The 25,755-nt window shown below is 42.0% G+C and overlaps 1 protein-coding gene across 1 annotated transcript in view; it reads right to left on the bottom strand.

Annotated features, from left to right (window-relative positions):
- The window catches only part of LOC127573137 (fibronectin type-III domain-containing protein 3A-like), a 144,314-nt gene that overhangs the window by 19,922 nt on the left and 98,637 nt on the right, over positions 1 to 25,755 (bottom strand). Inside the window, exons 14-19 of the mRNA XM_052021068.1 lie at positions 23,958 to 24,044; positions 22,966 to 23,104; positions 6,253 to 6,318; positions 5,555 to 5,673; positions 793 to 898; positions 530 to 705 (exon numbers count right to left, since the gene is read on the bottom strand). Of these exons, the coding sequence (XP_051877028.1) occupies positions 530 to 705; positions 793 to 898; positions 5,555 to 5,673; positions 6,253 to 6,318; positions 22,966 to 23,104; positions 23,958 to 24,044 (693 nt within the window). The remainder of the gene's footprint in view (positions 1 to 529; positions 706 to 792; positions 899 to 5,554; positions 5,674 to 6,252; positions 6,319 to 22,965; positions 23,105 to 23,957; positions 24,045 to 25,755) is intronic.

The raw sequence follows: 25,755 nt of genomic DNA, 5'->3' as shown, positions 1-25,755 counted from the left end.
AAAATTGGTTAATCAAAGGCAACACTGATCATCTTAATCTGAAGTCCTTTAAATGGACTTCAAATAGGGAAACTTTTCACAATATCCATTTGGAAATGTATTGATTTGTCCAAATTTCTTTTGATACTACAGAAAGCAAATTTCCCATAATATTCTATATGCCTTAACTACAAATGGACTAAGTAGAGTTGATAAATAATTATTCACACATTTGTGTGCATTAAGTATCTAGCTCCCTTTGTTAAAGTTATTAATTCTACTTAATTACAGTTTACAGCAGATTACAAATTAGAAATGCATATTACATGCAGTTCTACAATATTAATTCTAATCCACACTTCAAGCTGAGTTTTAATGAGGTGACTAGAGTAAGATTTATGAGAACAGCATTATACAACAATACAATTTTCAACTTCACTAATTTCCTTTTATTGCCAGTCACATAGTTGATATTACTTTCCATTGTTAACATACTCAGAATAATACAATTCAACGCCATACAGTTCTATCACCTGATCATGTTCCTTACCCCAATTTTGTTTGCAGCCTTCACCCAAAAACTGTACATTTTCCCTGGCAAAAGACCACCTACTGTACACCCTGGTTCTGCACCATGGTAGACAGATCTCCGATCATTCGATTCTGGCTCTCCGATTTCCACAGTATATTCTGTGACTGCAGAGCCACCATTGACAGCAGGTGGCACTGCAAAAGAAAATTTAAGAAAACATTAGATTAAGATGCAAGTGGTGCATTGACCAAAAAGAATCCTACATACAGGAAGGTTCTTACCCCATCGGAGAGACACTTCTCTTGCTTTAGATTTACCAGAGTGTTGAAGACTGCTACAGGGTCCAGGAGGAATTGCAGCAGTTTGCACAGTCAATATTTCAGATGCCTGTTATTTAGGGGAAAAGGGATACATTTCAAAAGTTATGAACTGTGAATTAATCATTCAGGTCAGCTCTTCCAGTTTTTTTAATGTTCTACATAAAGCATTTATCTTTTCTCATGTGGCCTCTCAGGGATTTTCAGCTATATATAAAGCTCTCGATATCATCTATATAAAACTTATACCAGGCTTTGCTATGGACACAAGATCAATATTGCTGAAGAACACAAGGTATCACAGATCTGTAGGCAGCATTGAATTACATCTGGGTATTCCTTAACTTCAAAGGGTCTTCAGCAAAAAATCTTGGACCTAATTCCTCAGTAAACTTACGCAAAGAGGAAAGCTCATGAGAAATCCTTCGGGTTTTTTAAAAATCATTTTGACTAAGAAATCTGATCACTGTAAAATAAAAGGTGCCAGTTTTGTGACTACTTGCAAACTTATGCCTGCCTTATTAGCTTACACTGAATCACTAAGGAGAACCTCACAATGCCTTTCACAACAACTCCATTGGAAGTGGGGGCACAGTTTTTTAACCTGCTTGAAAGGATATCCAGAGGTGACAACATTGTTTGCAAGTAGCTCCAGGAAGCAAAGTCTTCAAGCAGATTAGCAGGAAAGCAGGATCAGCCTTGTATGCCTTCCTGCAGTTTGGGAATTTGGGAGAAATCAAACTTATTGCAAATACAACTAAACCTAATAAGAGAAAATAATTTCAAACGAAATCTCAATGAAACAGAGTCTGAGCACGGAAACAGGACCTTCAGCCTACCATGTCCATGCCAAACACTAAGCACCCATCGGTACTAATCCCATTTACCAACACTTACAAGGCAGCTCTCTGTGCCTTGGCAATTCAAGTGCTTGTCTAAATACTTCTTGAATGTTGTGTCAGTCTTTACTTCTACTACCCACTTAAGCAGTGCATTCAAGATTCCAACCACTCTCTGGATGAAAAAAAAATCTTCCTCCGATCTCCTCTGAATATCCTTTCTCTTAGTCTAAAACCATGCTCTCTGGTTTTAAACACCCCTGTTATGTGGAAAATAATTTCTTACCAACTACCCCATCCAGGTCCATGATAGTTTTACATACAGAAAAAAATAGAATCCGGGAAATACTCAGCAGGTCAGGCAATTTCTGGCTGGAGAGATACAGGATTAACATTTCAGGTGAACATCCTGTCATTAGAACCCAGTTCTTTGAGCAGTTGGAGGTCAGAAGAGGTTGAACACACAAGTGGTGGTTTGGTCAGCCGATAGAGGACGGGATAGGCCAGTGAGCAACAAAAGGCGTGTCAGAAGAAGAGGAAAGAAGAGGTGAATGACATGTGAAATACCAGAAGAGGAGAGAAATAAGACCAGAGTTCTGGAATTGTGGTGTACTGTACTGAAATGGCTGTTTAACTAAAACTTTTGAATCATTATTGAGTCCTGAAGGCTGTGATGTGACAAATGCAAAAATAAAGTTCTGTTCCTTGATCGTATATTGGTAAGTGACAGTTGCTTTTGGATTAGGAACTGGAATCCCATGACAAATTCAAAAGTTCAAGGAAACAAAATATTGTATGATATATAATATGAAAGGAGACCATCATAGCAGTATTGAGGGAGGATATGTTAGAAAGCTTTTCAAATTAGGCCAAATGGGTACAGCTTCGAAATAAAAAAGACTTTGCCGAATTTGTATTATGGGCCTCCCAACAGTCAGTGGGAGATAAAGGAATGGATATGTAGAGGAATAGGGTTGAAGGAGTAGGGGGTTTCCCCAATATTAACTGGGATCGCCTTAGTGTGAAAGGATTAGACAGGCTGGAATTTTTAAAGGAGAACGTTTTGTGCCAGTATGTTAATAATTGAATTATCTGTCTGGTGCCCGACAAGGCTGCATCCTTAGCCCCTTACTCTACTCCCCATACACTCATGACTGCATGGCCAGATTCTGCTCTAAATCCATCTACAAGTTTGCAGATGATACGATCATAGTCGGCCATATCTCAAGTAATGATGAGTTGGAGCACAGGAAGGAGATAGAGAGCATGGTGTCATGACAACAATCTTTCCCTCAATATCAGCAAAACAAAAGAGCTGGTCATTGACTTCAGGAAGGGAGTGCAGTGCACATGCTCCTGTCTGTATCAACAGTGCTGAGGTCAAGAGGGTTGAGGACTTCAGGTTCCGAGGGGTGAACATCACCAATAGCCTGTCCTGGTCCAATCACATAGACACCATGGCCAAGGAGGCTTACTCTACTTCCTTAGGAGGCTCAAGAAATTTGGTATGTCCCCTTTGACACTCATCAATTTTATTGATGCACCATAGAAAGCATCCTATCTGGATGCATCATGGCTTAGTATGGCAACTGTTCTGCCCAGGACCACAAGAAACTGCAGAGAGTTATGGACACAGTTCAGCACAGCACAGAAACCAGCCTCCCCACCTGGATTCTGTCTATACTTCTCGCTGTCTTGGTAAACACCCACCCTTGACTTTCTCTCTTCTCCCTTCTCCCATCGGGCAGAAGATACAAAAGCCTGAAAGCACATACCACCAGGCTCAAGGACAGCTTCTATCCCACTGTTGTAAGACTATTGAATGGTTCCCTAGTACAATAAAATGGACTCTTGACCCTACAATCTACCTCGTTATGACCTTGCACCTTATTGTCTACCTGCACTGCACTTACTCTGTAGCTGTGACACTTTATTCTGCATTCTGTATTTTACCTTGTACTACCTCAATGTACCGTGTAATGAATTGATCTGTATGAATGGTATGCAACACAAGTTTTTCACAGTACCTTGGTAGATGTGACAATAATAAACCAATTCTAATTCCAATAATTCTACTAGGGATGAGGCAGTGCAAAGCCCAGTCCTGGGGAATGTAATCAGTCAACCTTAAGGGTTGTAGTCTCAGGACGACTCCCCGCATCACAAGTTAGCGAGGCAAGAAATAGGAAAACAGGACAGTTCAATGCATGGCTAAGGAGCTGGTGCAGGAGGGAGGGCTTCAGGTACATGGATCATTGGGCCCTCTTCCAGGGCAGGTGGAACCTGCACAAGGATGGGTTCCACATAAAGTGGAGGAGCACCAATATCCTCGTAGGGAGGTTTGCCAGTGCTACTCGGGAGGGTTTAAATTAGTATTGCAGGGGGATGGGAACCTGAGCAGCAAGTGGAAGGATTGAGGAAAGGTAGAGGTTAGGTCAAGTACCTCTGAAAGCAAAGGCAGGAAAGCCCAGGTTAGTGAACACAGTGGGCCTGTGGCTGAAGTGTATTTACTTCAATGCAAGGAGTTTTATCAACTTAGAGCCTGGGTTAGTGCATTGAACTATGATGCTGTAGCCATATTAGATGCTTGGTTGAGAGAAGGGCAGGACTGGAAGAACAGCGTTTCAGGGATCAGATGTTTCAGACAAGATAGAGAGAGATGTAAAGATGTGGGGGAGTTGCACTATCAGGGAGAATGTCACACCAGCATTCAGAGAACATCCTGGAGGGTTCATCCAGTGAGGCAATACAGATAGAACTCAGGAATAAGAAAGGTGCAATCACTTTGATGGGGTTATACAAGAGGCCTCCAAATAGAAGAATACATATGGAGGCAGAATATGGAAAATTGTAAAAGTAACAGAGTTGTTGTAGTAGGTTTCATGCTGCAAATGGTTGCAAATGCTGCAGTGACACATCCAGTAAGGTTTCTTGACACAGTATGTAGACAGTCTAACCAGGGAAGGGGCCACACTAGGAAATGAGCCTGGCCAGGTGATCGGTGTTTCAGTAGGAGAGCATTTTGCGAACAGTGATCATAACTCCATAAGTTTTCAGGTAGTTATGTATAAGATTGGACCTCAGGGGCAAGTGCTAAACTGCAGAAAGGTTAAATACAACAGTATTAGGCAGGAGCTGGGAGAGTAGATTGGAAGAGACTATCACTGGGTAAGTCCACATCTGATGTCTGGGAGTCGTTTAAAGGACAGTTGGCCAGAATTCAGGACCAAGAAGTTCCTCTGAAGAAGAAAGACAAGGATGGCAAGATTCGGGAACCTTGGAGGATGAAAGATGTTGCAAATTTAGTCAAAAAGAAAAAGGAAAGGAATTTATGCCTAAAGCCAGAGAAAGTGAGCAGGGTACTAAATGAGTAACTTGTATTCACCAAGGAGAAGGACATGGAGGATAGTGAGATCAGGGAGGGGTATGCTGATATTATAGGGCATGCTGATATCAAGAGGGAGGAGGTGTTGGGTCTCTTGAAGAGCAAGGATTTTGCTGGGGCCTTGGCAGAGATCTGTGTATCCTCTTTAGCCCAGGAGAGGTCCCACAGGACTGGAGAGTAGCCAATGTTGTTCCTCTGATTATGAAGGGCAACAGGGACAAACTAGGAAACTGTAGGCCAGTGAGTCTTACATCAGTGGTTGGGAAATTATTGGAGAAACTTCTTAGGGTTAGGATCTACTCACACCTGGAAAAGCATATTCTTATTAGGAATGGCTTTGCGCAGGGAAGGTCACATCTTACAAACTTGAATTTATTGAGGTGACAAAGATAATAGATGAGGGTTGGGCAGTGGATGTTGTGTACAAGGACTTTAGTGAAGCTTTTGAGAAGGTCCCTCATGGAAGGCTGACACAGAAGGTTGACTTTATAATTGTTTTTACCTGGCTTTGTCCTCCAATACTAATGCAGTAAACCCTTACTCTGTATTGTACCCCTGGACTTAAATGGTCACAGACATGCTCTCTGATTGTTCCACTGTATATCGTATCCCATTCATTTTCTGAAAAATACAAACAAATATCATCAGTGTATGTGCGTTATTCAGATGACATTTTTAAACAGCCAGGTGTTTTCACATTTCCCAAATATTACTTAATGAGGACTGTTGCTCACTGTTACTTTGGTCAAGGATGGTACATGCTGCAAATGGTCGCAAATGCTGCAGTGACACAGCACTTTCCTCTAGGAATAATAATTGCACAATATGCAGTACAGTATTCTAGGCATTGGTATTTTTTCATCCCAAAGAAGTATTTGTTTCCTCAGAATGTTGAAATGACCCATTGTTTCATTCATATTTTCGGCTTTTCAAATTTACCCAGCACATGTCAAGTCTATGCAAAGTAAAAAGTGCTTTGCATCAAGTGCATATACTTGCAACTCAAAACTTATGATTTCATTTTTCTCATTTGGGGAAGCCAGACAAGAAAACTTGTGCTGGAGTATTTAAGGTCTGGAGTAAACAATAAATAATTCTAAAAGTCAAAAAACAAAAAAACTGCTGACGCTGCGACTTTAACTTAAAAACTGAAAATGCTGAAAATGTGGCGTGATCAGCTGAACAAATAATTCCACATACCTTTCAGCCCAGAGAGTTCCAGTACATATTTGGTAATTTCTGACCCTCCATTATCTTTTGGTGGGTCTGCAAAAGAAAAACAAAGTTTGATAATAAACTCTGCAAATACTTCAGTTCTTTCACAGAAGTAGAACGTCACTAAAGATATGTCAAATATGATTCTTCTACTGCATTGCTCAAAAAAGACAGGAGTCCAGGATTTTGTTCCACATGGGCTGCTCTTTTTTAAAAAAAAACTATGAAATCACTTCTTGGGTTCATTAAACCATCAGTTTAAGTCATGAACAGTATCTTGTATCATAAATGAAAGTAGTAACTTTTCAGGAAATCAAGACACAGAGGTTAAAAGAAATTAGATGTAGCCTATGTACATCACATGAAAATAATTCTATCACATTTTACCCAAAAACATTTTTAATCTCAGTACTGTAATAATATGATTATTTTTTGAGTAGTTTCTCATCTGCTTGCTGTAATTAGCGACGTTAAGAATGAGCCTACACATGAGTGGGTTCCCCTTCACCTATTCTGCTGGTTGTAATCTCAACAAATTCCAACCAATTAGTCAAACCTGATTTCCCTTTTATAAGACCATGTGGACTCTGTCCAAGCTGATTGTTACTTTAAAGTACCCTGTTACCACTCCCTTATAATGGATTCCAGCATTCTCCACCACTGATTTCAAGCCAACTGTTCTACAGTTCTTTCTTTTCTGTCCTTCCTCTCTTAAATAGTGGGGTTACATTTGTTACCTTCTAATCTGAGGGAACCTTTCTAGAATCAACGGAACAACCCCTGCATCGATTTTCTCCACTGTCACCTCCTTTGAAAAGACTAGAATACCAGTCATCAAGTCCTGGGATTTAGTGGTCCCAGTAATATCTCCAAAACCAGATTTGTTTCACTAATGCTAATATCTTTCAGGTCCGTATTTATTCTTGACCTGTAGTTCTCCACTACTTCCAGTAGGTTGTCCTGTCCTCTTCCATGAAGACAGACACAAGATGTTGTTTAATTCCTCTGCAATTTCTGTATTTCTAAATGCAACTCCTCCCATGAGGGCCACACTTCAACATCAGTTAATCTCTGAGCAGTGTTAGCAAAGATGCAAGCTGTTTGGCGGTTTCCAGTAAATGGTTAAAGTCTAGTTTATCCCTAGTTTAAAACAGTACAGAACTGGTAGTAAGTTAATATAAATACATAACAAAGAGAAAAATAAATTACTGAATTCAATATTTAAGTAATTAATTCATACATATGAAGGCAGAACAAGTGATGAGACATGGCCACGTCACGTTGAATCATCTGGATGTCAGTGTGATCTCAGCTGGAGACGAACTTACAGTAGGAGGGGTAAGACCAGTTGCCATGATAAAATGTCCCAATGACAGAGGCAGGACAAAAAAGAGGTTCTGCACAATAAGCACGAGGAGCCAGGAATCACTCTAAAACTTCAAAGATAATAATCCTTGGATTATTACCTGGACACATGCAAGTTGGCGTGTGGCAAATAAGATTTGAGAATTGATGCCTGCCTCTAATATCAGTGTGGTAGAAGGCACAAGAAAGACTGCAGGTGCTGGAAATCTGGAGCAACACACAAAATGCTGGAGGAACTCAACGGGACAGGCAGCACCTATGGAGGGAAATGGACAGTCGATGTTACGGGTTGAGACCCTTCACCAAAACTGGAAAGAGGGGAGATAGTCAGTATAAAAGGGTGGGTGGAAGGGGAGGAGCACGAGCTGGCGGGTGAGAGGGGGAAGATAGGTAGGTGGGGGAGGGGGAGAGTGGGAATGATGTAAGAAACTGGGAGCTGATAGGTGGAAGTGACAAAGGGCTGAAGAAGATGGAATCTGATAGGAAAGGACAGTGGACCATGGAATAAAGGGAAGGAGGTGAGGAGGGGAACCGGAGGAAGGAATGTGTGGGTGACGGGCAGATCGAGAGGGCGGGGGAGGGGAAAGAGATGGGGTGATGGGGCCGGTGGGATAAGAGAAAGCAAAGGAGGAGGGGAACAGGGGGGAGTAGTTACCGGAAGTTAGAGAAATCAATGTTCATGCTGTCAGGTTGGAAACTAACAGGGCAGAGTACGAGGTGCTGTTCCTCTAATCTGTGTCTAGCCTCAACTCAGCAGTAGAGGGGCTGCGGACAGACATTTTGGTGTGGGAATGGGAAGTGGAATTGAAATGGCTGGCCACTGGAAGATCCCGGCTGGTACACTGGACGGAGTGGAGGTGCTTGACGAAGCGATCCCCCAATCTGCGTCGGGTCTCACCGATGTAGAGGAGGTCGCACTGGGAGCACCAGATGCAATAAATAACACCCTCGGATTCACATGTAAAGTGCTGCTTCACCTGGAAGGATTGTCGAGGGCCCTGAATGGGGGTGAGGGAGGAGGTGTAGGGGCAGATGTAACACTTAGTGTAGTTGCAGGGATAATTGCCCGGAGGAGGATCGGTGAGAAGGGACGAGCTGACAAGGGAGTCACAGAGAGAGCGATCCCTGTGGAAAGCGGAGGGGGGTGGGCGGAAAAAGCCTGGTAGTGGGATCCCATTGGAGATAGCAGAAGTTACAGAGAATGATATGTTGGATACAGAGGCTCGTAGGGTGGTAGGCAAGGACAGGGGGAATCCCTATCCCTGTTGAATTGGGGGGGGGGGTATGGGATGAGGGCAGACATGCAACAGAGATGCGGATGAGGGCTGCATCGATAGCTGTGGGGGAGGGGGTATGGGGGTGGGGGGAGGGGGTATGGGGGTGGGGGGTGGGGACCCTGTTTTCTGAAAAAAAGAGGACATCTCAGATGTCCTGGAGTAGAAAGCCTCATCATGAGAACAGATGTGGCAGAGACTGAGGAACTGAGAGAAGGGAATAGTGACTGGGTGAAAAGAGGTGTAGTCAAGGTAACCATGGAAGACAGTGAGTTTGTGGAAGACGTTGGTGAACAATCTGTCTCCAGAGATGGAGATAGAGAGATCCAGAAAGGGGAGAGAGGTGTCGGAGATGGACCAAGTGAATTTGAGGGCAGGGTGGAAGTTGGTAACGAAGTTAATGAAATTGACGAGCTCAGCACAGGTGCAGGAAGCAGCCCCAATGCAGTCGTCAGTGTAGCGGAGAAAGAGTTGGGGAGCTTTGCCGGTGTAGGTTTGGAACATGGATCACTCCATGTAGCCGACAAAAAGGCAGGCACTACTGGGGCCCATGTGAGTGCCCATGGCTACAGCTTCAGTCTGGAGAAAGTGGGAGAAGCCAAAAGAGAAGTTGTTGAGGGTGAGTACCAGTTCTGCCGGACAGAGGAGGGTGGTGGCAGAGGGGAACTGGTTGGGTCTGTTATCCAGAAAGAATTAGAGAGCCCTGAGGCCTTTCTAATGGGGAACAGAAGTATGCAGGGACTGGATGTCCTTGGTGAAAATGAAGCAGTCGGGGCTAGGGAACTGATGGAGTGTGTGGTAGAAGTGGGAGCTTCCTACACCTGGACCATACTGGACTAGTGTTCTAGTGACCTGCAGAACTAGTGAAGTAGAGAGGATTTTAACTAAATAGTTGAGGCAAGGGAGCAAAGTTGTAAAGACGTGGTAAATTGAAGAGTAGAGACATAGCGAAGAGAGAAAATTATTGATAACAGAATTGTAAACATACATCATAGAGAGTACAAACTTCAGAATAAATCAGCAGATAATATTAGAGGTTGGAAAACTAATTAAAAAATCACAAAACTAAAGGCTCTGTATCAGGCTCAGCACTTGAAACAAAATGAATGAACTGAGAGTGTGCATAGAACTAAATATGTATGACCAGATTCCATTACTGAGTTATGACTGCAGGATGACATGAATATTTAAGGATACATCACACATTGCAAGGACAGGAAACTACCAGTGGTTGGAAGAGCAAAGGAGAGGGTTGACCCAAGTTCAGGAAGCCAGGATGTAGAAGCAGTGTGGATGGCAGTTTTGGTAAAAAGTAATTAGTGGGAGTGCTGCACAGGGCCCCTAATTACAACTGCATAGTCAGACAGATTATAGTGACACAGCTAGCAAAGACGCTCAGTCACAGCTCCAACAACTTGGGCTCAATCATGGCCTTCAGTGCTTTCTGTGAAGTTTGCACTTTCTCTCTGTATCTACATATGTTTCCTCCAGATACTTGGGGTTCCTCCCACATCCCAAAGATATGCGAGTTGGTTGGTTAATTGGTCACTGTAAATTGCCCCTAGTCTGTTGGAATCTTGGGGAAGTTCAGGGAAATGTAGGAGAATAAATTGGAATCGGTATAGAGTTGGTGTAAATTGGTACTTGATGGTTGACATGGATTCGCTGGGTTGAAGGGAATATTGCAATGCTGTATGACTCTATGAAATAATGGGAACTTGTCAGAAAGGTACAGTGAAAATCATGGGAATTTTAATCTACACATAAACTGGAAAAAACAGATGGGCGAACTCAGCCTAATGTGACTGTTCCCCACATTCAGTTTGAGGGAAATGAGAATGGGAGACAAGACTAGCATTTTAACTGAAATAACAGCAACTATGAGGGCGTGAAAGCAGAGCTAGGTAAAGTGAAATTAGTTAAGAGATGAATTAATCGAGATGCGGTGTCAGATACTTAAAAGGATCTTTTAGAAAAGACACAATAGATACTACAGCAAGAAAGAAAAATTCCAAGGGGTAATCCTATCATCCATGGTTAACAAAAAATGGAAAGATAATGTGAAACATAAAGAAGAAGCATATAATTGCACAAAGACAGTGGTAGCTCAGAGGAGACAGAATATGAAAACAGCAAAGAATGAGTGAAATATTAACAAGGAAGAACATATTCCCAGGTTCAATTCTGGCCGCTATCTGTAAGGATTCTATACGTTCTCCTCGTGTCTGCGTGGGTTTCCTCCGGGTGCTCCGGTTTCCTCCCACATTCCAAAGACGTACAGGTTAGGAAGTTGTGGGCATGTTATGTTGGCCCCGGAAGTGTGGCGACACTGTATGCAAAAGATGCACTTCACTGTGTGTTTCGATGTACACGTGACTAATAAAGATATCTTATCTTATCTTATAAAGATAATGCTAGCCAGAAATGCACCAACAAGTGGTAACAGTTTCGTTCTATATAAAAATTGTCAGCCAAGTAAACATTGGTACTACAGAAGGCAAGTCTTAGAGTTAATAAGTGGATAACAAAGAGATGGCAGATAAATAGGTATTTTGCATCAGTCTTCACTATAGAGAATGCAAAGAACATCCCAGAAATAGCTTTAAATCAGGAATTGGAAGGAAGGGAGGAACTTATAATCACCAGCAAAATGATACTGAGCAGTGAGCTGACAACTCCTTGGGTACTGATTGATTTTATTCCTGGGTCTTAAGCAGCTAGTGAGATAGTTGATGCATTGGTTTTAATATTCCAAAATTCCCCAGATTCAGGAAGGGGTGCATCAGTTTGGAAAACAGCAAATTTAACTCATGTATTTACAAGAGTACAGAAGAAAGCAAGAAACTACAAGACAGTTGGCTTGACATATGTCATAGCAAATATGTTAGAAGGTAGTATTGAAGACATTGGAGCACAGCACTTAGAAAAATTCAAGGCATTTTGATAAAGTCAACAGGGGTTTGTGAAGGGAAATCATTTTTGACTAACTTATTGAAGTACTTTGAAAAAGTAACATGTTATGTATAAAGGGGAATCATCTCTGTTGTTTGTATATAAATTACCTGGATGAAAATGTCTGATGAGTAAATTTGCGCATGACATGAAAATGGTAGAATTGTGGTTAATCTGGAGCTTCAGAGGCTGAGGGGCAACCTGATGGAAGTATGCAAAGTTATGAGAGGTATAGGTAGGATAGATAGACAAGAATCTTTTTCCCAGGATGGAAATGTCAAATACTGGAGGGTGTAGCGTTGAAGTAAAAGGGGGAAAGTTTAAAGGAGATTTACAAATGATATAGCAAGTTATAGACCAGATGGAAAATTTGGTAGAGAAATAGCAGATGGTGTTTAATCCAGACAAATGTGAGATGTTGCATTTTGGAGGTCAAATACATGAGGAAAGTATACAGTAAATGGCAGGAACCTTAGGAGCACCAACGTACGGAGGGACCTTGGGGTGAAAGTTTAGAGCTCCCTGTGAGTGGCAACACAAGTGGATAGAGTGGTAAAGAAGGTGTATGGCATGCTTGCTTTCATTGGTCAGGGCAGTGAGCATAAAAATTGGAAAGTCATGTTGCAGTTGTATAAAACTTCGGTTAGGTCACATTTGGAGAATGGTGTGCAGTTCTGCTTGCCCCATTACAAGAAGGATGTGGAGGCTTTGGAGAGGGTGCAGAAGATGTTCATCAGGATTATGCCTGGATTGCAGTGTATTAGCTACAGTATAAGGAGAGTTTGGATAAACTTCAATTGTTTTCTTTGGAGCGTAGGAGGCTGAGGGGCAAACTGATATAAGCATATAAATTTAATATAGGGTAGATAGTCAGACTCTTTATCCCAGAGTGGAAATGTCAAATACTAGAGAGCATAGCTTTGACATGAGATGGAGAAAACTTAGAGATTTACAAGGCAAGTTTTGTTTTTACACAGAGAGCGGTAAATGCCTGGGACATGCTACCAGGGGAAGTGGTGGAAGCAGATACAATAAAAACATTTAAGTAACATTTAGACAGAAAAATGAACAGGCAGGGAATTGAGGGTTAGAGACTATTTACAGGCAGATGGGATTAGTTAGATTGGCATCATAGTTGGTGCAGACATGGTGGGCTGAAGTGTCTATTCTTGTGATGCATGTTGTTCCATGAATGCACTATACACAGATTTTCAGATACATCTGATCATCAAATATTATCACAGAAAGTGACAGCTTGCAGCATAGGAGGTAATATTTGGCATGGATAAAAGATTGACTGCCTAACAGGAAACATACAGTGTCTGAATGGCAATTTATATGAATTGTAAAAGGCTGAGGCCACAGCACTGACAGGATAAAAGCACCAAAGGTGTAACTGGTAATTTGTAAATAGGTATTAAAATAAGTTGTGAAGATGACATAAGGAGGCTTCAAGGGGATATAGAGTGGTTAAGTGAATGGACAAAGATCTGGCAAATGGAGTATAATGTGGGAAAATGTGAAGTTGTTCATTTTAGCAGGAAAAATAAACATTATCTAAATGATGAGAGAATGCAGAGTTCTGGAGGTGCAGATGGATCTGAATGTCCTCTGTTTGCAGAAGGCTAATAATCAGTTATAGTAAGTTATTGTTTATTGCTATGGGAATTAATTACATAAGTAGGAAGGTTATACTTTAGTTTTAAAGTGCATTGGTGAAACCACATCTGGAGTACTGTTCACAGTACTGGTCTCCTTATCGAAGGAAGGACATTAATTGCATTGGAAGCAATTTAGAGAAAATTTACTAAACTATAACCTGGAATGGATAGGTTGTCTTATGATGAACACAGACTAGACTTGTATTATAGAATATATAGAAGTAGAGGCTATACATTTTTTTTCTATTCATAGTCTGCTCTGTGCTTAAGATGGCTGCTGATCTCCTTAAGATGGCCGCTGGGCCTCCTTCTTCTTCAGCTCGAGCGCGGGAAACTCTTAGCGTGGGAAACATATATTAATTAAAGAAAGAGTTAGCCCATTCCTAGGGAGACACTTTTGATTTAGTGTAGCTCATTAAACAGATGGTTATCCCATTCCTAGGAACACACTGTTGCTCTATTGTGTAGCTAATGGTCGTTAGGGCTAGTGCGACTAATGATTTTGTAGCAGTTCTGTAGCTGATAGTTTTCATAACTGATAAGCCAGGTGCCAGCAAGTCTCAGAACTCATAAGTAATAGAGACACATTGTGATGTTTTATAACTGTTAGCCTTGTAGCAAATAAGCCTAGTATTGTTTTATAACTGATAGTTCTGTAGACGAGTACCAGTACTCCCAATGCCCATAAATAATTGGGGTACCCTGCGATTGAGTCAGGAAATGACTGTGGCGAAAGACAAATGGTTGTGAGCCAGGAGACAACTGTGAAAGGAGGCAAATGGTGAAGGAGGAAACTGTGAAGATAAGAGAGAACATGATGGATTGTAACAATGTAATTGAGCTAAGAAAAAAGGTACAAAAAAAGGCCCTCGAGCTTTGCTCGGGGGCAGTCAGAGAGGGCAGTAGTCAGAGGGTGACTAGTAACTTACTGTCTGACTGTCACAACTTTTCTTTGCAAATAAAAGTTTAACTTCTTGAGGAATCTTCTGCTTCTCCTGGTCATCTACTTATTGCGGGTAACCACGACAAATTTGGCTCTGTGAGCAGGGTCAGAAAGAGACCCATAAGAAAAGAACGACAAATCAAGGACACCTCCTAGTCCCTAGGGGACCCCCACGAGACCAGCAGAGTAAAGGGTGACGACCCAGAAAAAAGATAAGCGTTTTCACTGTTAATTTGGACCAGAACTCTTTTGGGTGTGGGAGGTCTCCAGACGCAGAAGTGTTAAACGATTGTTGAAGGGTCTCTCCGATCCAAACAATTTGGCATAAATTGAAATTAAAGGAGACTCAGGGGATTGATCAAGAAAACTGCGCAGTGGGGTGAGTAGAATAGAAATTGATTAAAGTAAAAATTCCACGTGGTGCTGGTAAGTCCCTGTGGATATCGCCTCGCAGGAGATGAGGGTCTGAACGGGCAGGGCCCCTGTGGATATCGCCTTGCAGGGAGCAAGGGTCTGCACGGACAGGGTAAGAGAAGTCCCTGTGGCTACCACTTCGCAGGAGTCGAGGGTCTGAACGGGCAGGGCCCCTGTGGATATCGCCTTGCAGGGAGCGAGGGTCTGCACGGACAGGGTAAGAGAAGTCCCTGTGGCTACCGCCTCGCAGGAGACGAGGGTCTGAACGGACGAGGTGTAAAGGAAAGTTCTGCGGATACCGCCCTAGGAAGGGGTCTGCACGGGGAGAACAAAAGAGGTAAGAATCTTTTGATAAATTGGATAAGATTAAATAATACAAAAGCCGGCAAATTGGGCAGTAAAAATTATAGAGTTAGGTGTAGAAGTAGTATAGGGAACAACAGTGCTAACAAGTGAGTTGTGAGATTCTGAGAAACACCCTGTAAAACAACATGATGGGAAAAGGAACTGCAGTTGAAGTATTAAGTAAAAATTTCCAGCATCTAAAAGTGATATCACAAAAATTTCAGAAAAATGGGAAAAGAGAACCAAAGATCTAGTTACAAAATTGCCAAAAGAGGGAACTTTTGACTTAAGCCTGTGTGAGGAAATGGAGGGGTTAATCGAAAACTACAAACCAAAAGACAAATCTGAAAAAAAGAAACCAGAAGAGGGAGCAGGAGGCAGAGATACTGAATTTTTTTCCGACAGAAGGAGAAATGAGGAGAAAACCATATCAGAGCGTCACTAGGGGACGCTAAGAAAACCAGAGAAACAGCGTTACCATACACGGGGAGAGAAAAGTCACCCTTATAAGCGGACTTTAAAAGAGGTAGAATAAATCCTCCTCTATCCAGACCAAGGGAATTCAAAACAGTGCCCAATAATGGAAGGAATAGTGGTGGTACAAGGGGAAGTAGAGGTCTATGACGATGAGCGGACATATAAGGGATCTCAGAGAGGGAGGGGAGAAAAGAAACCCCAGGAAATCTTGTGTGACAGAAAAATAGAAGCAGAGCAGGTATCAGAGGCTGATGAGGAATCGGACAGTGGACCAGCAAGCCAGTGCTCGCAAGGGGAAAGGTGAGTGTATCCACTTTATTGAAAGGACCACGACCGAAACAGTGCATTTGTTAGGGGACCCAGGACCTGGAAAGGCTGATAAATGCATTACCCAGTATATACGAAAAGGACAGTGTAAATGGATTAGAGCCTTTGAGTTCAGGACCACAGGAGGTTTACCGGCAATAGGTGACTTGAAGGCACTACTGGTGAAGGTAGTGGGAACCTCAAAACTAAGGGAACTGATGATTTCAGCTGGCTCAACGAAAGTGGTGGATAGCCCAAATGTTGATGGAAGCGGCTTTGTCCGAGTGAGGCAGAGGGTATGGAGGGCCTTCAGTGACTGCTATCCACCGAAAGTGGACCCCAAAGCTTTATAAGGGGATCCACGTGGGAGAGACTGAAAACCCGGCAGCGGACCTAGAAAACCAGCTGAAAAAGTGGAGACTGGAAACAGAGCAAGAGGTGGAGGGCAACCAGTTGATGACCACGTTGTTTCGGACTGCTATTGTAGATGCAATGCCCCCCCAAGTCAAGTCCAGACTCGAGGAGGTGGTAGGGCTGACGTCGATGTCCCACCAAGAATTTAGGGACCACGTAGTCCACACAGTCGAGAAATACCAAAAAGACAGACAAAAGCTGATTGAACAGCAGGAGGAGGTGCAAAGAAAGCTGACACAGATGCAGCTTGAGGAGCTTAAAAAGAAAGAAAAAGAAAAAGGTAAAACGATGTTGCCAGCAACAACTGATCTGGTTGTGCTGACCGAAATGAACCAAGTGCCAGCTTCTGGAGGAACCTGTTATACTGCCAAACAAGGGCCAGACAGCCCCATGTCAGTGATAATCGTCTTTGGGGGAGCGTTTCCTCAAACGCCGTATCGGGGCAAAATAAATTTGGACAACAGCCCAGACAGGACTGGAACTTCCAAGGAAGAGGGCAGAGAGGAAATTGGCAAAAAGGGCCAGGGAGCAGACAGGTAGAAAGAGGAACAGGAGGATTATGCTGGGGATGTAATCAGCCAGGGCACATCAGGAGAGACTGTCCTTACAACCCTTGGCCCGCCACATTTCGGCGGGAGTCAATGCTTAGTGAGCAGCAGTTTAATCAAGGACCAGCCCCAGCAGGTCTGACTGGACCTGTCAACCCCTATGGAAGGTGCTAGGGGTGTCCAGAGAACCCGGGTGGGAAGGAACAGTACCCAATGATAACACGGGAGGTGGACGAAGAGCCCATTGTTCAGATCATTCTAGAAGGGCAAATAACACCAATGATGATAGATACTGGAGCCACATACACTTGTGTACAGCCACAGTACACCTCCCACCTTCCCATGTCAGAAAAGTTTGTTAAAACTGTAGGGTTCTCGGGAAAAGCACAGTTAACACGATTTACAGCTCCAGTGAGTTTAAAGATGGGAAATAATGAAATAGTTTTACCGATTTTAGTGTTCAAAGGAACCCCAATCAATTTGTTAGGCAGAGATGCACTGCTAAAACTGGGATTGAAATTAGAATGCACCCTGAAGGGGTTAAGCATGGAAAAAATAAGCACTCAGCTAGTGGTGCAGGCAGCTGAAAGAGCGAATGTATATTGGATAGGGGACATAGAAGATCAAGTTTGGAAAACTTGGAGAAAATGGAAAGAGGGCACTCTGGTAATATTACCTAAGGCCAAGCCACCTAAGACTGAGTTGCAATTGTACAGTGATTCTTGATGAGACTCAGTGTAAAGAAATAGAGAGACAATGGCACAATGAAGTAAATACTCAGCAGCATTTAAAAGGTGAGGCAATAATAATAAGGAAACAGGGAGCTGCCTTGCAAATAAAACAAAATACATTTCTGGAGAAATGGTACAGGGTGCCAGGAGCTGCACCCCATGTAACGTTGTTGGTAAATGAGGGATACCAGTCCAAAGATTTGGGGCCCATGGTGAAGCAAGCAGGAACAATTATTGATTGGCAGATAGTGACACCAAGGGTTTGGAAGTCTGGGGACGATAATTATGTCAGAGTAGCAACAGACATAGAGATGGTAGGAAACCCTAAGGAGGTCGAGGTAACCCCTCAATGACATATGACATTGCTAGTGGAAGAAGAGGGCCAGCAGAAGGATAAAAGGCTGGAGGCACTGCCAGCCATTTTATGGTCACAACATGACACAGATGTAGGAAGAGTAAGATCAGCAAGCCCAGTAGAAATAAAACTAAAACAGGGAGTGATTCCACCTAGAAGGCCACAATATCCCTTGAAACCGGAAGCAGAAGAAGGAATAGCGCTAATACAGGGATTGCTTGAAGTAGGAGTGCTTGAGAGCACAAGTAGCCCCTGTAATACTCCACTGTTACCTGTCTTGAAAGCAGACAAGTCCAAGTGGAGACTGGTACATGATCTGCGAGCAGTGAATAACGTAGTGGAAGATTAGCCAGCTGTAGTCCCACACTCGCATACGATGTTGACTAATGTGCCACTGGAGGCAGTTTGTTTTTCTGTGATTGATTTATATTCGGCTTTTTTCAGCATTCCTTTGGCGAAGCAATGCTGGTACTTGTTTGCTTTCACTTACAGAGGTAACCAGTATACTTACACTAGGATGCCGCAGGGATTTAAGCATTCACCACATATTTTTAACCAAGTATTGAAGGCAGACTTAGAGGGTATAACATTGGAAAGTACACTGATACAGTATGTGGATGATTTGTTGGTTTGCTCCAAAAGTGAGGAAGAGTGCGAGCAGGATACTCTGGCTTTGTTAGAAAGATTGGCATGTGGAGGTCATAAAATATCCAGAAAGAAGCTGCAGTTTTGTAAACGGCAGGTGGAATATTTGGGTAGATTAATATCTAAGGGAGCAAAGTCGATAGTGTCGGATCAAATTGCAGTGATAACTAAAGCTCCTAAACCTCAGAGAGTAGGACAGATGAAGACATTTTTGGGAATGGCAGGATACAGTTCAGACTGGATTGGAGTATATGCTGAAATTGTGATGCCATTGAGGAAAATGATGAAGGAAGCTGGACATACAGACCTGAAGGGTGTTTTGCAATGGAATGAGGAGGCAGAAATAGCTTTTAACACTCTTAAGCAGGAATTGCAGTCAGCCCTAGCGCTAGCTTTGCCTGATTATGAAAAGGCCTTTCATCTCTATGTGTCTAACAGACAGTAAGGTTATGCTGCAGCAGTGCTGACACAGGAGACGGGCATAGGGAGAACAAAACAGCCAATAGCATATTATAGTGCGAGACTGGATGAGGTGGCACAGGGATATCCACCTTGTTATCAGGGACTGGCAGCAGTGCACTATGCTCATGAGAAAGCATAATCTGTGACCATGGGTTATCCTGTGATTCTGTACACGCATCATAAGGTAGCAGAATTATTGGAAAAGGGAAAGTTTATACTGACACCAGCTAGGATAGTTGTGTTTCGGATGTTACTGACATTTCCAGACATAACCATACAAAGGTGTACCACAAGTAACATAGCTGATTATGTTCCACTGGGCTATGAAGGAGAGCCCCATGAGTGTGTGAGGGATACGATGATATTTGCCAAATTAAGAGTGGACTTACAGTCAGAACTGTTGGATGAGGTAGAAAAAAAGATTTTGTTTGTGGATGGCTCTTGCTACAGAGACCACAATGGAAATCACGCAGGATTTTCAGTAATGCAACAGGATCAGTCTCAGTTTAAAACAATTAGGCTGGAAGCTTGTCCACAACCCTATTCAGTTCAATTAGCAGAGATTAAGGCTTTGATAGCAGCATGTGAGATGATGGAGGGTGAGAAAGTTGATATTTATATAGATTCAGCATATGCTCATGGAGTACATCATTTGTTTGGAGCAGCATGGAAACAAAGAGGGTTTAAGAAAAGCAATGGAGACCCTATACAGCACTGTCAGCAAATTTTAGATTTAGTAACAGCAACCTAGAGCATTGGCTATTATAAAGTGTCAGACACATAAAAAGGGAAGTGACATGGTGACAAAGGGTAATCAGGCTGCGGATGAAGCAGCCAGGAAAGCCTCTGGATGTTGTTTGGCTGTTATTGCACCTCAGGTGAGTCTGAGTCCAGAACCCGTAATGGAGGACATAATTGAAATACAAGGTAAGGCAACTCTAGCAGAACAAACAATGTGGAGACAAAGAGGAGCCAAGCGGGACCAAGAAGGCTTATGGAGCACGGATGACGGTTTGTTGGTAGTACCCACCCCTTTGCCTACTACCCTCATTTCAGAGGCACATGGGCTAGACCATTGTGCAAGGGGGGAAGTGATGAGAAAGATAAAAAAGGTGTCTGTGTACTGTTTGGGGAACATTGTTGTACTTTTATACCAAATAACACCAGCCCAGAGGGATCCTTTGCTAAGGCAATGAATAAACTGAAAATTTTGAGGAAAGAGGTTAAACAGAATGCAGAGTTTGGACATCAGTTTTTTGATTGGCTGGAAAGTAAGTTAGGTGGTTGGGGAGCCTGGTTAACCAAAATTGCAATGGTTGTGGGTATGGCATTGCTTATGTCTACACTTATTTTCTGTTGCTTCCTTCCACTCTTTAAGTCCCTTTTAGTGTGCACCACAGCAAAACAGTTTCCGATACTTTAGGCAATGGCTGAGTCGAACCCCCCGGCGAAGGAAGTTGCAACAACATACTTCTATGATCTGACTCGGGGAGATGTGCCGAATGATGATGATAACTCTGCAGATGACAATTATGTTTATGTTAGGAATAGTCTGTGAGGGCCTCAGGGTCTTCTTCCCCGTCTCTGTTACGGAGGGATGGGTTTTTGGCCCTCTGGCCCAGGAAATAGAGAGTGAATCCATGGGGCTCATACACGAAAAGTACATTATACCTGTTTTTGGGATGATTGGCTTTAGCATCTAAATGCCATGCCCTTTTGAATTCTCTGTCTATGTGAGACCATTAGGTCTCAAAGGGGGGAATATAGAATATATAGAAGGTAGAGGCTATACATTTTTTTTATTCATAGTCTGCTCTGTGCTTAAGATGGCTGCTGATCTCCTTAAGATGGCCGCTGGGCCACCTTCTTCTTCAGCTCGAGCGCGGGAAACTCTTAGCACGAGAAACATATAGCTAATTAAAGAAAGAGTTAGCCCATTCCTACGGAGACACTTTTGATTTAGTGTAGCTCATTAAACAGATGGTTATCCCATTCCTAGGAACACACTGTTGATCTGTTGTGTAGCTAATGGTCGTTAGGGCTAGTGCGACTAATGATTTTGTAGCAGTTCTGTAGCTGATAGTTTTCATAACTGATAAGCCAGGTGCCAGCAAGTCTCAGAACTCATAAGTAATAGAGACACATTGTAATGTTTTATAACTGTTAGCCTTGTAGCAAATAAGCCTAGTATTGTTTTATAACTGATAGTTCTGTAGACTAGTACCAGTACTCCCATGCCCATAAATAATTGGGGTATCCTGCGACTGAGTCAGGAAATGACTGTGGCGAAAGACAAATGGTTGTGAGCCAGGAGACAACTGTGAAAGAAGGCAAATGGTGAAGGAGGAAACTGTGAAGATAAGAGAGAACATGATGGATTGTAACAATGTAATTGAGCTAAGAAAAAAGGTATAAAAAAAGGCCCTCGAGCTTTGCTCAGGGGCAGTCAGAGAGGGCAGTAGTCAGAGGGTGACTAGTAAGTGACTGTCTGACTGTCACAACTTTTCTTTGCAAATAAAAGTTTAACTTCTTGAGGAATCTTCTGCTTCTCCTGGTCATCTACTTATTGCGGGAAACCACGACAGTATCTGCTCAAGTTTTGAAGAATGAGAAAAGAATTGATTGAAAGAGCCAAAGTCATGAAGACGCAATCTTCAATTGTTTCGAAATGAGAAGTCACCCATTTAACACTGAGAAAAAAAATGCCAATTCTGAGGATCATGAGTCTTCGGAAAGGTCTTCCTCAAAGGGAACGGAAGTAGTGTTATTGAATATTTTTAATTCAGAGGTAAATAGATTCTTGATAAGCAAGGTGGTGAAAGGTTTACTAAGGTAGAAGGGAATGCAAAATTGAGGTTACAATCAAATCACCCATGATCTTATAAAATGATGGAGCAGGCTCAAGGGGCTGAGTAGCCTACTGCTGCTCCAAATTCTAGTGCATGTACATATGTTCATAAAGAGCTCATTCCCATGTTAGCTTCTCAATATACATCTATACCATTTCGAATATACTCCAGCGATTCCACACTCTTACTGTTAGTTTGGTTTGCGTGGTCTATCTGCAGATTAAAGAGCCCCGAGATTATTGAATTACTCTTGTTTCATGTACATCTAAGTTCTATACTTATACTGTGTCCTGCATTACCACCGCTATTTGTGGGCCTATAGACAACTTTCACAATGCTTTATTCCTATTGCATTCTTTAAGCTGCAGCCAAACTGACAATGCTTCTTGATTTTCTGAGTTAAGATTCTCCCCCCATTGCCTCCATTCTTTAAAATAAAGGCTAACTTACCTCCTTCTTCATTTTGTCTTCTAATAGTTAAGTATATTAGAATATTTAATTCCCAACCTTGATCACATTTCAACCACTTTGTTTATATTTTCCCATTTGTCCAAACTGTTTGAGTCTTAGGTCTCCTACCTCTTAATTGTATATCAAAGAATTTCTGTCAGTTAACAGTGGTTTATTCTTTTGTTTTGAAACCTTTTGTAAAAGTGACATGCACTTCCTATCTACTACCAATTCAGATGTTCCAGATTAACTACATGTACACAATTCGGAAAAAATATAATTGTATCAGAAAAGGTGCTGGAGGAACTCAGCAGGTCAGGCAGCATCTATGGAGGGAAATAAACAGTCGACGTTTTGGGCCGAGACCCTTCGTGACCCTTCCTCCAGCACTTTTTGTGTGTTGCTTCAGAGTCCAGCATCCACAGAACTTCTTGTGTCTCTGTAATTGTATCAGATCACTGAAGTTTCTTTCACAGTGGACTTCCTAATGCACCAAGTGTGACTTACCCCATACAACCTTGAAATTGTGTGCATGAACTTTTCCCTTTACACTTGGTTTACTGGGTGGTCCAGGTTTTTCAGGACACGTGGAATATTTGACAACATCACTTGGGTTACTTTTGCCTTCACTGTTACAGGCAAAGACCTAAGTATTAAAAAAATGCAGACTGAGAACATGAACCGCATTCAAGAAGTAGGGAAAATTAAACTTCAGTTCATTTGTTACACAGTGGAGGATGACATATTCTGTTGTGAATTTTCCCAAGTAGGACCCACCATCCACCCATCATTCTCTTGAACTTCCTTGGATCAGGAAAACCAATCAAGCTCTGTAGTGAGGTCCTGAGCAGTAGTGATGTTACCACGTGATAAAGCCCAACCCACAAGACTCTTGCAAGAAACTTTGATAGACGGAAAAGCACTGCCTCCAGTTTTGCCATTTCTCAATGTTTCCCATAGAGTTATAGAACATGGACCAACTTGTCCAAGTTGACCAAGACGTCTATCCAAATTCATCCCATTTGCCTGCATTTGGCCCATATACCTCTGAACATTTCCTATCCATGTACCCATCCAAATGTCTTTTAAACATTGCAATTGTATCCACCTCTGGTAGCTCATTCCATATACCGCTCACCCTCTGTGTAAAAACGTTGCCCCTCAGGTCCTTTTTAAATCAAAACAGGCACAGGATCTGAGAATTAATTCCTTAATACAATGCCAAGGAATCCCATTAAGATTAGGCTTTAACACTGGACTTCATTTGGTGGCTATCGTTACATTTCAACTTCAACTACAGTAAGCAAAAAATGCCAGATGTGATTTAGCACTGATTCAACACTCACTTTTCAATGGGATAGAACTAATTAGGAGCCCAGGTTGATTTTTTTCCTTCCTCACTTGGGAATTACTATTTCTTATGATTTGGAGTTGATGATTTAATTTAGAACAATGGTCATAAAGGGAAAATAAGAGATGAACATGCAAACAGTACTTACCCTGCAACTGAAGGAGGTATTCCGTGTGAGATTTTTTAAAGTGCAAGCAAGCTCATCTCCATTGTATTTTACCTTAAATCCATAACCCTGTAATTTTTTTTTAAAAAATGGAGTTACAGACAGCTTTACAGTTTTAACAGTTTGTTCTTCTCAGCAGTAACATGCAAAAATAAGATCTTTTTGCAGAAAACTCTCAATTTACTCTTCTATAAATTTGGTTCGCAATACATGTTCAAGGATAACCAGCCAAAAATAATGATGAGTTAACAAATCAAATATGATAACAGTTTCTCCACTGGGGATGGCTTTCACCTGAGACAGTGGCCCATTGAAAATGTGCTGAACAAAATTAACTGGAGATTACATTTTCAAACTTGTGCCCCATCTTTTTTGTTTAAGAGAAATTAATATTACAAAAAAAAAGAAAATGTTCCTTCCAGAAAAATAAATTATGACTATTAGTTTAAGCTTGCAGTTGGACAAAAAGTGCTATTATCAACTGTGAAAGACGGAACTGATAATATGTTATGAAAATTCAAAGGAATATAAGGAATGAAGAAAACCATTCAGTCCCTTGACTCTGCTCCATTATTAATCAAGGCTGATCTGCACCTCAAATCCTTTAATTCACCTCACTTCAGAAAAGCTTTGTCAATCTTGTTCCTAAAAACATCAATTGACCCAGGAGTTAAGGCCTTTGTCCTTTGTAGGAGAAGAGGGCAGAGGGCAAGGAGCTAACAGTTTAAGACTCTCATTACCCTTTGTGTGCAGAAAGTGCTTTCTTTTTGTTATGTAGACTAAATCGATTATATTTTAAATTTAAGCCCTATTATTTTTGATTCCTCACTAGTGGAAAATAGCTTTTCAATATCTCCCTGTTTTAAAACTTTCCATCCAATCAAATTTGAACTTCTAAATTTACTTAAAAACATACGAAAAAGAAGCAGAAGTAGGTTATTCAACCCCTCAAAGCTGCTCCCCATTCCACAAGATCATGGCCGATCTTCCCATAGAGCTGTAGAATTATGTATCACAGAAACAGCCCTTCAGCCCACTGAGTCTGCTCTGATCATTATTTGCAACAACCCTATTTGCAACAACCCCATTTTATTTTCCCCACATTCCCATCAACTTTCCTCAGATTTTTACCCATTACCTAAGCACTCAAGGCAATTTACAGTAGCTAAATGACTAACCAACTAGCAAGTCTTTGAGATGTGGAAAGAAACCAGAGCACACAGAGGAAACCCAACACAGTCATATGGAGAAAACACTGGTAATTCCACACAGACAGCATTGGATGTTAGGACTGAACCAGGTCACTGGAGCTGTGAGGCAGCAGCCTGACAATGTCCCTATTTACCTCATTTTCATGTTGTATCCCCATATCTCTCAATTTCTTTAATGTCCAGAAATCTATTGACTTCTCTGAATGCAATAAATAATTGAGAATCCATAAATCTCCAGTGTAGAGAATTCAAAAGATTCACCATCCTCTGAGCGAAGGAAGGTTTTCTTACTTCAATCCCAAATGATTTACTCCTTAATCTGAGACTGTGATCCTTAATTCCACATGCCTCAGTCAGGAGAAACACCCTCCCCATATCCATGCTGTTGAGTCCTCCAAGAATTTTGAGTGTTTCGATGAGGTCACACCTCATTCTTCTAAAAGAGAGAATAGAGGCCCAGCTGCTCAATCTCTCCTCACCTGCCAACCCAGAAATCAGTCTGGTGAATTGCCACTGCACCTGCTGCATAGCAAATATATCCTTTTTTAGGCAAGGAGACCAGTACTCCA

Source organism: Pristis pectinata, chromosome 8 (assembly GCF_009764475.1).
Source record: "Pristis pectinata isolate sPriPec2 chromosome 8, sPriPec2.1.pri, whole genome shotgun sequence".
NCBI classification, from domain to species: Eukaryota; Metazoa; Chordata; class Chondrichthyes; order Rhinopristiformes; family Pristidae; genus Pristis; species Pristis pectinata.
The sequence above is the reverse complement of the archived record's forward strand: the minus strand, read 5'-3'. Positions and strand labels throughout refer to the sequence as shown.